Raw genomic sequence first — 15,940 nt, 5'->3', positions numbered from 1 at the left:
TATTTTAATTTCTTCAATATAAAAACATATATATATATATATATATATATATATATATATATATATATATATAAAATTCAATGGTTAATTCAATGGTTAATATAGGTCAACAGTATCCACTATTATCTAGATAATAGTGGATACTGTTGACCTATATTAACCATTGAATTACTAATTGCAACTTTTGAAACAGTACTTCTATTATTTTTATGTGTATGTAATTGGTTCATATATATACAGTATATGTTTTTATATTGAATAAATTATACTAGATCAATATAGTGCGCTCCCTATACATTTTTTATATTTTGTACTGTTAAATATTAATACTGTATTCCATACTGTATCCAGTGTACAAAAAGACCAATTTGCAGGGCTGTTACTGCTCCCCCAGACTCCTGTACTTAGGCCCTTATTCAGATATGATTGCAGTACAAATTTTGTTCTCAAAATGGGCAAAACCATGTGCACTGCAGGTGGGGCAGATATAACATGCAGAGAGAGTTAAATCTGGTTGGGGTGTGTTGAAACTGAAATCTAAATCGCAGTGTTAAAATAACGCAGCCGGTATATACCCTGCACAGAAACAAAATAACTCACCCAAATCTAACTCTCTCTCTATACATGTTACATGTGCCCCACCTGCAATGCACATTTTTTTTGCCCATTTTGAGAACAAATGTGTACTGTGATCAGATCTGAATAAGGGCCTTACTCCAATGCATAAGGGCGTTACTCTGAATAAGGGCCTTACTCTTACTTTCTCCCCCCCCCCCCCCCCCCCATCTAAAAATCCTGCGTTTGCTACTGGGTCTGAATTGGCCTCTTTCTCTCAGCTTTGATAAATCTCCCCAATAATGTTTACAGAAATAAATCTACTTTCAATGAAAACAACCAGCCAGCAAGCTCTACATTATATAAATACACCTTTTATCAGTATATAAATACAGCTTTTACCGCTAGCTTACCTTTACAGGGGCACTATCATCAGAACTGTAGGTTTTAAATCTATGTTTGAAGTCTATAGCTAAAAGCCATTTTGTGTTATTTGATTCTGTTGGTTGAGATACAGTAAAGCACCTTTTTCTTGTTTGTTCTTACTGTGGTTTCACACCCTGTGCTTTACTACACTGGAAGCGAGATATTCAATATTTATACCATAGGGTCTGGACACATGCATGAATCTAGTAAGAGATATCATAGTGAGATGTAGTGCTATGTTTTTTTCACACTGTGATTTCAAATCAATAAAACTGAGAGAACAATTTTAGCTTGAAATGTTATTGCTGTAAAGTAAATGCAAAATCTTACCATACAAGGGGCCTAAATCAGCAACGATCACTAATCAGAGAGTTCAAAAATCCAAAAAGTATCGGATGACTGTGCATGTGCAGCGCTCGCATCGCGCATGCCCGGGACCAAAAAGCAAAAAAATATAGATGTCCTAGAGTAGTCACAGTTTGCTGACATTTAGGGGCATATATATGGCATTTTCTGGGTGCATTCGTGAAAACGCAGGCGTGAAAAGATTATTTTATTTTTGTAGGTTCACTGATGACCTCTTCCAACCTAATTTTTTCAGTGGATGCCCTAGACTGGCACAGATGGAAAGATTGTTCGATGGTTTGTCTTTTTTTGCAAAAGAATCTGCAAATACAGATGGAGCCGGGCTTGTCTTTGCAGGGGATGGTGGCAGAATCGTCAGCCGCCATCCCCCGCCAGCCGCCATCTGTATCTGCCAAAGGGGATGCGCGTGCACGAGATGCACGTGTGTCCCCTTCCGACGGCGCTTCCTCCGGGTCCCCGCCGGCTGGTCGGCAGTCACCCGGGGTCCCCACCGCCTCCCGCACCCCCCCCCCCAAGCCTGTCCGTCTCCCTGAAGCGGAGACAGACAGGTTCCCGTTGCCCCGCCGCCCAAAAACTGAGACGCGCGTAACACGCACGCGCGTCTCAGTCAGATGGAGCTCCGGGCTGCTGGCGGATCGCCAGCGGAGACAGTCTGGCGATTCGCCAGCAAGAGGGAGCCCGTTCCATCTGTACATCGCTATTTGCGATACATTCTCAATTCCATCTGGGCCGCGGCTTTCTGCTCGCAGCCTAATGTCATATTTCTGATTAGCAATCCATGCTGAATTAGGCTCAAAAACAGCACATACACATTAAAAAAATAATATGTATATTTGTCCTAATATATTTCTTTTGTTCTTTTTTTGCCTTTAGTAAAACTTGTGGAGCCTACAATATCCTAAACGACTAATAAGAAACATGAAAACTTGGGAATGAACAGCAGAGAGTAACTTTTGTTCTTCGGAGGAAAACTTGACCAGCAGACGTTTCTTTATCTTCACTGACTCGGAATTCACCCTACAATATGCACAAGGAATCTTCTTCCATCACTTACGCAGAGTAGACTTGTTCAACCACTCTTCAAGGTCTTCCCCTGGCAAAGACTTGGAATCCGCGCTTAGAGCGCTTTTTGTTGTACCCATGCGGAGAAAAGTGAAAGAAGGAGGTATCTCCTTCATAATATAACTTACTATATTTCATAATACCAGAGCGTACCAAGCACTCCGCGCATCGCTCAACATGACTGGTCACAGAGGAATAGTCATGCCAGCTCTCTGCTTATGGATGTTTGTTCTGTTTGCGCTTTTCTACACAGGCAAAGTGCAGGCAGACTGCTGGCTGATTGAAGGCGACAAGGGGTTTGTGTGGCTTGCTATCTGCAGTCAGAACCAGCCACCATACGAGTCTATACCACAGCACATCAATAGCACCATAGTGGACCTGCGGCTCAATGAGAATAAGATAAAGAGTGTCCACTACTCATCACTCAGCCGTTTTGGCAACCTGACGTACCTCAACCTCACCAAGAATGAGGTATCTTACATCGAAGATGGAGCTTTTGCTGGTCAGTTTAATTTGCAGGTGCTCCAGCTTGGTTACAACAGGTTAAGAAATCTCACCGAGGGAATTCTTAGGGGACTGGGCAAGTTGGAGTATCTCTACCTCCAAGCAAACCTCATTGAAACTGTGACTCCTAATGCCTTTTGGGAGTGCCCAAACATTATGAACATTGACTTGTCCATGAACCGAATCCAGAGGCTGGACAGTAATACATTTGTGGGCCTCAGTAAGCTGACTGTGTGTGAACTGTATAGTAACCCTTTTTATTGCTCATGCGAGCTTCTGGGCTTCCTAAAGTGGTTGGATATATTTACCAATATGACACGTACTTTTGACCGCATGCAATGCGACTCTCCACCGGACTATACTGGGTACTTTTTGCTAGGTCAGGGCCGATCCAGCTATCGCAATGCTCTCGGCATGCTGTCCTCTCTCTGCACAGATGGGCCTTATACAATGATGCCGCATTTGATGTCGCCGAGGTACCAAGCCACCACGGGACCTCCTGAAAGCCCTTGCTCAGAAGAAGACTGTTTTTCCGGAGATGGGACTACACCTCTCATTAATGTCTACACACCTCCTGCCAACTCCAAAGTCAGCCTGAGTGTGAACTTAAATACAGAAACACACTCAGATGCGGTTCTAGTGGCAGAAATACCATACCCTTACAGTAAGATGTACATCTTGGTTCAATACAATAATAGCTTCTTTACTGACATTCGGAACCTGAAGGCAGAGAAAGAGTCCATAAAGTTGGATGGGTTGAAACCCAATACAAATTATACTTACTGTGTTGCCTCTATTCGCAATTCTCTCAGGTTCAATCACACCTGCATAGCCTTTTACACTCGCAGCCATACCAAACAAGAACATGTGCCTACTCCATCTACCGCCACTCACTATATAATGACTATTCTTGGCTGCCTGTTTGGTATGGTTATCATCCTTGGTATTGTGTATTACTGCCTGCGCAAAAAGCGCCAAAAAGAGGAAAAGCACAAAAAAGCAGGTGGTAGTATGAAGAAAACAATCATTGAACTAAAATATGGTCCCGAAATGGAGACACCTAGTATCAGTCAGCTATCTCAAGGGCAGATGATGGGTCCAGAGTCAATATCACGGATTCCCTACTTGCCATCAGTGGGGGAAGTAGAACAGTATAAACTGATAGAAACTAGTGAGACTCCTAAAGCGACTAAAGGGAACTACATGGAGGTGCGAACCGGAGAACAACAGGAGAGAAGAGATTGCGAGCTCTCCATGCAACCAGACAGTCAGAGTTCTGTGGCTGAGATATCCACTATTGCTAAGGAGGTGGACAAAGTCAACCAGATCATTAACAATTGTATAGATGCCTTGAAGTCAGAGACAACTTCATTCCAGGGGGTGAAGTCAGGAGCTGTGTCTACAGCAGAGCCCCAGCTGGTACTGATATCAGAGCAGATTCCCAGCAAACATGGCTTCCTTTCCCCTGTATATAAGGAGAGTTACACCCACCCCTTGCAGAGGCACCACAGCATGGAAGTACCCCCAAAACGCTCTAGCACATCTTCTAGTGGGTCTATCCGCAGTCCGCGATCTTATCGTTCTGAGGGGTCGACACACAAGTCTGAAACAAAATACATTGAGAAGACCTCCCCAACTGCAGACACCATCCTCACTGTGACCCCGGCTGCTGCCATATTAAGGGCAGAAGCTGAAAAGATTCGCCAGTATACAGAGCATCGGCATTCCTATCCAGGCTCACATCAAGGTGAGCAGCAGCAGCAGCAGCAACTTCCTCAGCACGATAATATGGGAGGACGCAAAACTTCCATACTGGAACCTTTAACCCGGCCCCGTCCTAGGGAACTGGCTTACTCCCAACTCTCACCTCACTACCACAACTTGAGCTACACCTCTAGCCCAGAGTACACGTGCAAACCCTCCCACAGCATCTGGGAGCGATTCAAACTGCACCGCAAACGCCACAAAGAGGAGGATTACATGGCAGCCGGCCACGCCCTGCGTAAAAAGGTCCAGTTCGCCAAAGATGAGGATCTCCATGACATCCTCGACTACTGGAAGGGCGTCTCAGCCCAGCACAAGTCCTGAGTCCTCACCTCTTCCCTTTGCCTCCAGTTCCTCATGACTTAACTTTTTCCTTTCATAACCCTTGACCCTGTCCCAGTCAGAGAACCCAGCAGAGCACTGTGGCAGCACAAACTCTGCAGGTCTCTTTAGCGGGGAAAAAAAAGGGTTAACAGGACCAAACTCAAACTAGCAGCAGCTAATTTTTATTCAAAACTGTCTTAAGAATGAATAAGAGAATTATATAAAAAATATATATATATATCATAGAAAACTAAAATTGCTTAAAAAAAAATCTAAATAAATAAACAACTCATAGACATGAGCATATGCACCAAATCCGAAAAAACTAAATTACGCTAAAACTGTGAAGAGGAATTAATATTTTTTAACAAAAGAAGAGAAAAAACTAAAAAAAAAAGCGTGAGCAAAAGAGTGGGATTCCGGGAGCGGCCTGAACTCGGTGTACGCATTACTGCATGTTATTTCATATTCTGACTTGCGTGGTTTGACTCGTGTGAAATTTTGTTATTTCCCTCCATCACTGCAGGACAACAAAATAAAACAGCAACAAGACTGGAATAGACGGTATAATTCCTTTCGTTAATGTTAATTTGTATTTTAACTGAGTCTTCCAGTGCAGACTTTGCCTACAAGGAGGCTCTCATATAACACGTACAGCTGCATTCAAAACTGTGATCACACTACTACATTGTACAGATACAAATTTCTATATTTGCAACGTTTGCTGTAAAGAGAGAGACAAATGAAATAAATAAATATAAATATATATATATATATATATATATATATATATATATATATATATATATAAAATAGCTTAACCCCCTTTCAGCCTGTGGGATGTGCATTGCGAAACATCTTACCGGTCAATGCTAAAGGGTTAAATAAAAAATACCCTGTTTGTATCAGGTTTTAATCCTGGGTTTTAGAAACAAAAAAATGTTGTTTTTTATTATTTCACTTTATTTTGTTTAAAAAAAAATGAATTATATGTTTGTTGTTTTCTGAGTTGGTTTCTTTATCTCTTCGCTGAACGGCTGTTTTCTGAAAGAGGCAAACTGCAATGAGAAAAAGAAAAGATGACACTCTTACAAAAAACTGCTTTGTTGTCTGTGTGGTTTTTTTTTTTAATGAAAGGCTCATTAAGGTAGTAGATGGATTAATGGCTTGAAGGACTACAGGAAATGCAATGGTTGTGGCCACTAGAGGGTGCCAGAGCAGGCCGCGGGGCTATGTGATCTATGCGCTGATATAAGGGTTGCTTTGCAATCCATCAAATCTATAAGCAGGGTTGGAGTTCCTGTCGGTGGGTTTAGAAATTGACATTTATAACACCTCCCATATACTCAATGTGGTGCTGGATTAAGGGCAACTCCCTTCAAAGATTGAACCAAACGTTTCTGTCTCACCTTCATTGAAGACTACATTATGTCTCTGGGGCTCATTTACAGAATTTACTGGATGTGCGCTTAAAGGTCCATACGTTTAGCATTCGTATGATCGGTATACGGTCATTAGGTATTTAATGCCCTACCATCCACTAGGGCAGTCATGTCCAACGTTGGCCCTCCAGATGTTTTGAAACTACACATCCCAGCATGCTTTGCAATAGTTTTAGAATTCTCTATTAGCAAAACTGTGGCAAAGCATGCTGGGATGTGTAGTTTCAAAACATCTGGAGGGCCAACGTTGGACATGCCTGCACTAGGGCGTGGAGGGAGAATAGATCAGTGTGCCGAGCATAGCGAGGCACCGTGCCCAAAGAATGGTGAGACACCATGCCCATGGCAAGTGAAGCGGTACACTTTGATGGTGTCTATGTTGACCATGTCAACATTTGGGACAAAAAAACCCTGAAAAACTCAAGTCGACCTTTTGACTGACGACCTAGCCATTGTCAACCTAATGCTTGTGTTGACCTTCCAACCTTGTCGACCTAAGCTATGTCAACCTTCTGTGGTGGACCTAATGCTTGTCAACCTAATATTGGTTGACCCATACCTGTATAGTCCACCTAATACACAGCAAGATGCACCTGCATTGGAAGTTCTCAAAGGATGAGTGTAATAGTATAAATGTCTCACGAAAGTCCTACTCCCTACCACTGTCCTCAACCACTTATGTTGCTGTCACCTATTATAGATTAGAGTTCTACCTCGATGGCCTTACTGGCACATAACATCGGCTTCAGCACCATTTTAATATCAATGTGAATTTTCCATTCTGTGAAGCTCTAAAGGACATTGCTCTGATTGCTCCAAAAATGTAATTGTCTGAAGTACAACATGGAAGCACAGGATACATACATGTCCTCATCTACCCATCGTTTCAGCCAGACATTTACATGGCTGGTATATGAAATGTTGTTACAAGTTAGGACATATCCGTAAATCCCATAAAAAATATGAGAAGAAACATCTCAATTAGCACAAACCCTTTTAATAAGTGAAGTTGTCCATACTACAGTCTGCACAGCAGTTAGCACCATTTGCCCGTTGCTCCCTAAAAATCCGATATTTGATTGGTTGTTGTACTAAGTTGGTGCACCAGAGTGCCCATTCCATACTTACTTGGTAACGAATCAAATTTTTCTATAACCAAGCGTTACTTGGTAACGTCCTTATTCCGCCCACATCCCGCATTCGCCCTGGGCAAACCTCTACCATTCTACAAACACTCTTACTTTGACTGTACTAAACACCTGGGCACAAGTTCTCGTATCAAGGAGCACAACTGGATATAACCGCCAACTTGCAAGCAGAAAACTGTAGGATCTGAATGCAGATATGTTGTAACTCTATATAACGACACAACTTCAGGGTTTTTTTGTTTCACATCAAATTTAAATAAACAAGAATACACCAAAATTAACAAGTGGGAGTAGGCTCGCAGTCAAATACACAACTTCGATTTGTATCAGTAAGCATAGAACAAAATATTGTTCTTAACTGGAATTCCTGTATGACCGATGAACCGTCAAACATGATAACATGTGAACCGATAACATGTTCTACATTCTAATGGATACCACCACTACTCAGAGTAGGTACTATAGCTGATACACTTTAACAAGAATATTTACCACAGCCAGTATCCAACAATGGGGCAGATGTACTAAGCCTGGTGAAGAGATCAAGGAGGTTATTCTGGTTGGTGCGTAAATTTCCGAATTCTCTCGGAGCGGAACGCACGCCACGCTGTGCGGACATCGTACGAAGAAACGCCCACCGGTCCTCCGCATTCGGACGGACTCACTCTTTAACAAGAGGGCGTGTTTACGGACGACATCCAAACCTTGCGTGTGCGGTGGACACACACATATTCTGCACGGTCTTACAGCGTCTGCACGGTCTTACAGCGTCAGAATGGACGGGAACCTGCCCGTACGCACCGATGCGGTGTATTTCCGCAAAACATACTACTATCATCGGAAGTCATACATCACACACATGACACACTTATGCAATTAGGCTACCTCATTAAAAAGGGATTGTTTTTATTGGTCATCAATTGCAGTGTAAATGTGTGTAAAAAATGCAGCCGTGCTTTCAGCATATATTTGTGTGTTTAGTAATGGTCCATTTAGGCTGCAATGGTTCCAATTGAAGCAATGAAAAGAGTGTAATTAATGAGTAATGAGTAGAGGAGTGGATTGTATTGTGTTCAGCTGACAGTGGTTCAGGTGTGGCCGTACTAATTGGGCGATCCGAATGCCTAGCGCATGACCGAGTGGTGTCCGCAAAGTGAAACTTGCTTATGAAGACCGCATATTTCCTGCCTGTTGGTTCGTTTGCAGTCGGTGTTCTGTCCGAATGCACATCTACCAGAATTAGTGCACTCCCTCGTGTACGCCCATGTTTACGCCCAGTTTAGCCCACTTTGAAACTACGCCCCGGTGTAGTTCCGAATGACGCCCATATTTCCCGAGTAAATGCGGTGCACATTTCTGTACGGTATTAGTGAGAACGAGTACGGAGAACGTGCGTGGCACATGCGCATAGCGTTGCCCACGCATGCGCAGACGGCTAAAAAACGCCATCCAAAAGAATTCGGAAATTTACGCATCGACCAGAATAAGGCCCCAAGTGTAGATAAAGTGGAAGGTGATAAACCACCAGCCAATCAACTCCTAAAACTATCATTTTTCAAACACAGATGATTGGCTGGTGTGCTATCACTTTCTACTTTATCTCCACTTTATCACTTCACCAGACTTAATACATCTGCATCAGTGTCCCGTACCACCAATACCTTATTCCTTTGGCAAATCTGAATCATTTTATATAATAAACATGCTCGCTCGCAGAAGCCTTACTTACATACAGTATGCTAATATGCAGGGCCGCCACTAGTAATGTTGGGGCCCGGGACTGACCTTCAGCCTGGGCCCCCAGCGGCACCCCCCTCGCACACGCCGGCACCCCCTTTCCACATTACTATTACTTTCCAGCGGCACAACATCTCCCAGGCTCAGCAGAGGCAGGGCAGCATCTTCTCCCTCCGGGAGTCGGGACTCAGGGCTCGGATCACTCACTGCACAGTGCAGCCTGCAGAGCTCTGAGCCCCTCTGCATCCTAGGCTCGGCGCTCTGCAGGCTGCACTGTGTATTGTGCGTGCCTGGCCGCCAGCGCCGGGTGGGGGATGCATTGTGCGGGTGTGGGGGGTGGTGCCGTGCCACTCCAGAGGCCGGGGCCTGGGACAGCTGTACCCCTGGCACCCCTCTGTCGGTGGCCCTGCTAATATGAATCTCAATAAGGGATAATACTGCATTTCTTCACATATGAAGCATTGATTTTATTCGGCTGCTGTAACTATCATTAGTTCCTGGACTTGCACCAAACAGCCCCATGCTCAATTCAATGCATCTGTCAGACACAGGCTTCCTTTCTTTGGGTGTGATTGGTTTGCAAAAGCAAACTCCTTCTGTAATGGACAAAACCATGCTGCACTACAGGTGGGGCTGATGATCATGTAACGTGCAGAGAGAGTTACATTCGGGTGGGGTGTGTTCAAACTGAAATCTGTATTGCAGTGTAAGAATAAAGCAGCCAGTATTTACTCTGTGCAGACACAAAATAACTCACCCAAATCTAATTCTCTCTGCACATGTTACATCTGCCGCACCTGCAGTGCACATGGTTTTGTCCATTAAAGATACATACAAAATCCAAAGGCCTAAAAGTTGCCACCTAGTTCAAACATCTTCCATCAAATACAAAATGCTCTGCTGCTGGACTTCCCTCTTAATTTATGATTGCTGTCACCTGTGTTGAAACACCTTTCGCATAATTTAAACCAGGCATGTCCAATGTGTGAAACTACACATCCCACAGTTTTTCTATCAGGGAATGCTAATACTATGGCAAGGCATGCTGGGATGTGTAGTTTCACAACAGCTGGCGGGCCATAGTTTGGACATGTCTGATTTAAACAGTTCAACACAGATGATGACAATCCTAAATGAAGAGGGTAGTCCAGGAGCAGGGATTTATATTTTTGATGGAAGAGGTCATGTTTGTCTGCCTTTTATTAATTCATCAAAGACAAGGAGCCAGGTATTCTGTGTAGACGTTGTGTTATGCACATCCACCCAAACGTACATAAATCTCTTTTATCTAGTATACTTAGACATTTTGCAAAGAAACTTGCATACTTTCCGGCCTGGTTAGAGAGTTCTGTGGGCCTAACCACTGCCATGTCATGCTCCACGTACATCAGGGTTGTCTACCTGACCCTCTCCTTCAGGGAGAAAATGCTCTGTTCCTGGACGTCCCTTGTAATGTATGATTGCCAGCACCTGTGGTGAAGCACCTTTCTTATCAATTACCTGGCTCACCACAGGTGATGGCAATCATACATTTCCAGGGAAGTCCAGGAACAGAGCATTTGCTCCCTGAAGGAGAGGGTCAGGTAGGCAACCATGACGTACATAATATAAAGGGATACATTCCACCACTAATTTGAATCAAATTATTTTGTGTGCATGGTGAGTATGCAAGAAAAGAATGCAGCATCAGCAATTTTGCTGTTCAAGGTGGTGGTCAAATAGGTGCACAGTTACTTCAGGCCACAACACATGTCCTTCAAGGTACACCTGTGTATGGAGGTCTAGTGGATCAAATATGGTTGTAGAATATGGATTAATTACTTCTTAAAGTGTTAGTAGAAACAGGGATTTACTCCTTGTGAGAGCGTTTATAGTTTTAGCTACAATTATGGGCCAATGTCCCTTTTTGAGGAATAACTCAACATAAAGGTAAGTAATGTCACACATGTCATTATGGAGATACCAAGTGATTAGTCTGGCACTGGAAAGCATTGTGGAAGGCACAATGGAGTGTGTCAAGTATCAGGGAATCAAACCTGAGCAATAAAGGCCACCTTTATAAATGCCCAAAGATTGATCATCTCTAATGTCTGAGGTCCGTACCTGCATGTTACCAATCCCCTGGTGGGGGGGAGGGGACCCTCAATGCTCCTTTGTCAGACGACTGGCCTGAGACAAATAAGTTTTAGAATGGATACTACTATACCTTGGTTTTATCATATTTAAATGGTTGTAGACTGCAACATACAGGTAATTCCAATCATTATTTGCCATTCGGTTTGAGCTGTTTTCACACTTTACACTAATGTCCATGGAATATTCTCTTTTCTTCTATATCTTTAGACTACTTAGTAAAGGTCCATACACACACACACTGGGCGATTATGCCTGTGTATGGACAGCTATGCAAAGCCGTCCTCAAAGCCGCTCATCTGCTGGTAATACCAGCAGATGAGCGGCTTTCCCGGCGTTCACCGCTCATCGCCGGACCATACACACTGGGTGGCTTTGAGCTGAAAGCCACTCAAACTTGCTGTTTTCAGCTGTTTTCAGCTCAAAGTCTCCCAGTGTGTTTGGGCCTTAAGATACGATATATGCATGCTACTCTATAGGATGCCATGAAACACAGTGGTCCATGAAGCAGGAGAGATCCTAGAGTGTGAAGCTGAAGAAACTTGTCCACTGTTGGATTTTATTAAGTTGCTGGTCAGCACAGACCAATACATTTTACATTCTAACATTTCCACTGAGGTCTCTTTATTATTATTATTAGTGGGGAGTGGGGAGGAGATGATGGTATAAGTGAAAGAATAAAAGTACATGATGGAAGAGTGCCACAGAAGGGCGAATCAGTGACAAGGAGCAGCGGGTTATTGTGAGAGATGGAAGGCTTTTATGAAGAAGTGGGTATTGAGAACCTGTTTGACATTTTGTAGAGAGGTGGGAGTCTGATAGGTGAGTGAGAGAGTTCCAGAGGTAAGGAGCTGAACAGGTGAGATCTTAGAACCGCAAGTGAGAGGAAGTTATCAATTGGGAGGAGAGGCAGCATTCATGGGTGGAGCAAAGTAGGCAGGAATGTCAATGGAGAGGAGGTCACAATATACATAGGAGAAGATTGGGTTAGGGCTTGGCATAGTAAGTGATTGTCAGAAGCTTGAATTCACTTATAAAGGGGAAAAGGAGCCAGGATAAGGCTTGTTTGGGAGGGGAGGCAGATTTAGTGCACTTGGAGAGGAAGACAAGGACAGGTTGTAGCAGACACAAGTGAGAGTTAGGGAGACTCAGATCCAACTACTGTAGGCTAGAATTAGATAAACAAAGCCCTACACCCAACTTTGCAAGGTTATACCCCCTTAAGGCTAAGCATAGGCAATTTTTCCCACTGAACAGTATGGATGGTCGAAGTTGTATGGGAAGAGAAATCAGAATTGGTGGAAGTTTCAGATTAAACTTACTGCAGTCTAGGGAAATCAAATGGCACAGTAATAAAAGAGTGCACCAGGTTTGCTGGGTCCCAAGAAAGTGAGAGTTGATTTGTTGTGGTGGGTGAACATTCAGAGATATGTAAAGCAAGGGAATAAAACAAAGGAATAAAGTATTATGGCATTCATATAATGCTGTGAAATGCGGCAGAGCTGTAGCCTGCTGTACTCCCTCGGTGTACATAGAGCAGAGAGACACAAAGACACTGAAAAGTAGACTGTGAAAGAGGGAGAAAACACTTAAAAGGAGAGTAAACAGAAAAACAAGCATAAAAAAATTGTTAAAAAGAGCTAAAGTAATTAAGAGATTTTATTGTGCAATTTTAAAATTCTGATATAGGGGGCCATTCAGACACCGTTAAGTGCGGGACGAATTTGCTGCCTTGTCTGATCGCTGGGGTTTGCGCAGGGGGCGGGCGCAGAGGACCACTCTGTGTTTCATGGGCGTGCCCACAAAAACGGTGGGCAGGCCCATAGAAATGCTGGGTGTACCCCTGTAAATGCAGGCGTGTTGATGCCTGCTTGGGGCCTGAATAAAAACCATTCTAGACTGACTTCTATTTGGTGAGCGACCATTGTATGATTTTTCTTTCATGTGGCCATATGTGAGCGGATGTGAATGCACATGCATCCGCTTGCATGCTAATGAGTGGATTCAGCCGGCGGGCGGCATTCGGAGGGGTGGTGAGCGGCGTTTACCTGTTCACTAGGCAGCAAATATATGCAAGCAGGTCTGAATTAAGCCCATAGTTTTCAAAAGCATTGTGGGAGATGTAATAAACCTCCTAAGCAATGTATAGGTAGAGACATTGCCTATAGCACCCAGCTGATTTGGTTCTAAAAAAATGATGAGTAAAAGCGGATTGGGTTTCATAAAATGATGAGTAAAAGCGGATCGGGTTCTACAAAATGATGAGTAAAAGCGGATTGGGTTCTATAAAATGATGGGTAAAAGCGGATTGGGTTCTATAAAATGATGGGTAAAAGCGGATTGGGTTCTATAAAATGATGAGTAAAAGCGGATTGGGTTCTATAAAATGATGGGTAAAAGCGGATTGGGTTCTATAAAATGATGGGTAAAAGCGGATTGGGTTTCATAAAATGATGAGTAAAAGCGGATCGGGTTCTACAAAATGATGAGTAAAAGCGGATTGGGTTCTATAAAATGATGGGTAAAAGCGGATTGGGTTCTATAAAATGATGGGTAAAAGCGGATTGGGTTCTATAAAATGATGAGTAAAAGCGGATTGGGTTCTACAAATGATGAGTAAAAGCAGATTGGGTTCTATAAAATGATGAGTAAAAGCGGATCGGGTCCTACAAATGATGAGTAAAAGCGGATTGGGTTCTATAAAATGATGGGTAAAAGTGGATTGGGTTCTATAAAATGATGAGTAAAAGCGGATTGGGTTCTATAAAATGATGGGTAAAAGCGGATCGGGTTCTATAAAATGATGGGTAAAAGCGGATTGGGTTCTATAAAATGAGGGGTAAAAGCGGATCGGGTTCTATAAAATGATGGGTAAAAGCGTATTGGGTTCTACAAAATGATGGGTAAAAGCGAAAATGGTTCTACAAAATGATGAGTAAAAGCGGATTGGGTTCTATAAAATGATGGGTAAAAGTGGCTGATTGACCACTTCTCCATCATTTAGAAGGTTTCATACATCTCCCTCATTATTTCTTATCTGTATAAAATCACATCTGTGATACCTCCCAGTTGCAGGGTATCACTTTTGTATGGGAGCTGCAATGATGCAGGAGACTACAGTACCCACAATCCTCTGGGGTGCAAAGAACTCACATTTGGACAGAGGACAGTGAAGCGGCACCAAATGTCAGCAGTCTAAGGTAAAGAGCTTCACCTTAGACTGCTGACATTTGGTGCCGCTTCACTGTTCTCTGTACAAATGTGAGTTAATCGGCAAATACTGTAAGCCACAGGAGCTCCAGAACCATTAGAAGAGGAGGCACCATCTTTTATACAGCGGAGGTGGATGGAAAAGCAGCTACCTGAGGAAAGGTGACATATTGAGAATGGTAGGAGAACAGTGGTTTCAGGTTTAGGCATTATTTGAGTGACACCCAGTGCTATTTTTCAGCAGGAACCAGCAGGAACTCAGTTCCTGAACCTCTAATTAAATACGACACCATCAGGAACTGAAAAATGTACTTTCCATAATATAAGTTTTATTTTAAAGTCGACTTTGAGTGTCTTTATTTCTAAATACAATTTTTATTTAATTGATCGACCCACAGACCTGGAGTTCTGGACCTATTTTTCCCGAAAAATAGTACTGGTGACACCGATACCTGTGGTTTCATCCAAATGGAATTCACCTTACATCATTATTTCAGATACCACTTCAATAGTGCTTGTTTCTGAGCAGGAATCTAAGCTTACTCATGGTAGCCATCTTTCATAAGGGGCATACACAAGATGTGATTCGATTTTGACTATGCAATTTACATTTTGTTCTGCCTAGTTCCAAAATCCCAGAAATTGCTCTTCTCATCTGCCTGTGTTATACCACCTGCCCTGAAGTAAAAGTATAACCCCCAACCCCTACTAGTTTGCCAATCACAGTGTTCTTGTCATCGTAACATTTTACATTTATTAAACTGCGGTATGTTGCATTAGCAAATAGATACTGCAGTAGTTCAATAAATATGCTGGATTATTTTTTATTTAATGTTTAATAAACATCTTTGATCAGCACATTTGTACTTTTAGTCCCCCCAATTGTCAGCTGTTATGAAGGAAATTCCATTACTATTGGGAGAAGACCTCTACAGAAAGGTATGAGACTATCAACTCTTTGCCAAACATTAATTTAGTAGACATAACACATGTGGGGTGATAGTTAATGGGATGCGATTTTTAGTAAGGTTCTGAAATCGCACATTTTCCGGAAACATAACCAGCCCAGGGCTTAAAGAACAGGTCCTGGTTTTAGAAATTCAGGGGAGCAAAAACATAGGGAATCCCCAGGATTTCTAAAACCAGCATAATACGGTGGACAAAATGAGTAGGGGTCCCCTGTATTTTGGCAACCAGCACCGGGCCCAAACAGCCAACACGTTAATGCCACTGCCGGGGGAAACTTTTTAAGATTGTTCCCCCTGGCCA

The 15,940-nt window shown here is 42.9% G+C and overlaps 1 protein-coding gene across 4 annotated transcripts in view; it reads left to right on the top strand.

Moving 5' to 3' along the window:
- The window catches only part of ELFN1 (extracellular leucine rich repeat and fibronectin type III domain containing 1), a 507,720-nt gene extending 501,224 nt beyond the window's left edge, over nt 1-6,496 (top strand). For all 4 annotated transcript variants that reach the window (XM_083153065.1, XM_083153062.1, XM_083153063.1 and 1 more), the window contains one exon: nt 2,221-6,496. In XM_083153065.1, the coding sequence (XP_083009191.1) occupies nt 2,587-5,001 (2,415 nt within the window). In that variant the 5' untranslated portion in view covers nt 2,221-2,586 and the 3' untranslated portion in view covers nt 5,002-6,496. The remainder of the gene's footprint in view (nt 1-2,220) is intronic.
- Nucleotides 6,497-15,940: the final 9,444 nt, after the last annotated feature.

The sequence above is a fragment of the Crinia signifera genome, chromosome 7, assembly GCF_055691185.1.
Source record: "Crinia signifera chromosome 7, ASM5569118v1, whole genome shotgun sequence".
NCBI lineage: Eukaryota > Metazoa > Chordata > Amphibia > Anura > Myobatrachidae > Crinia > Crinia signifera.
This window is presented reverse-complemented; position numbering and strand designations above follow the sequence as displayed.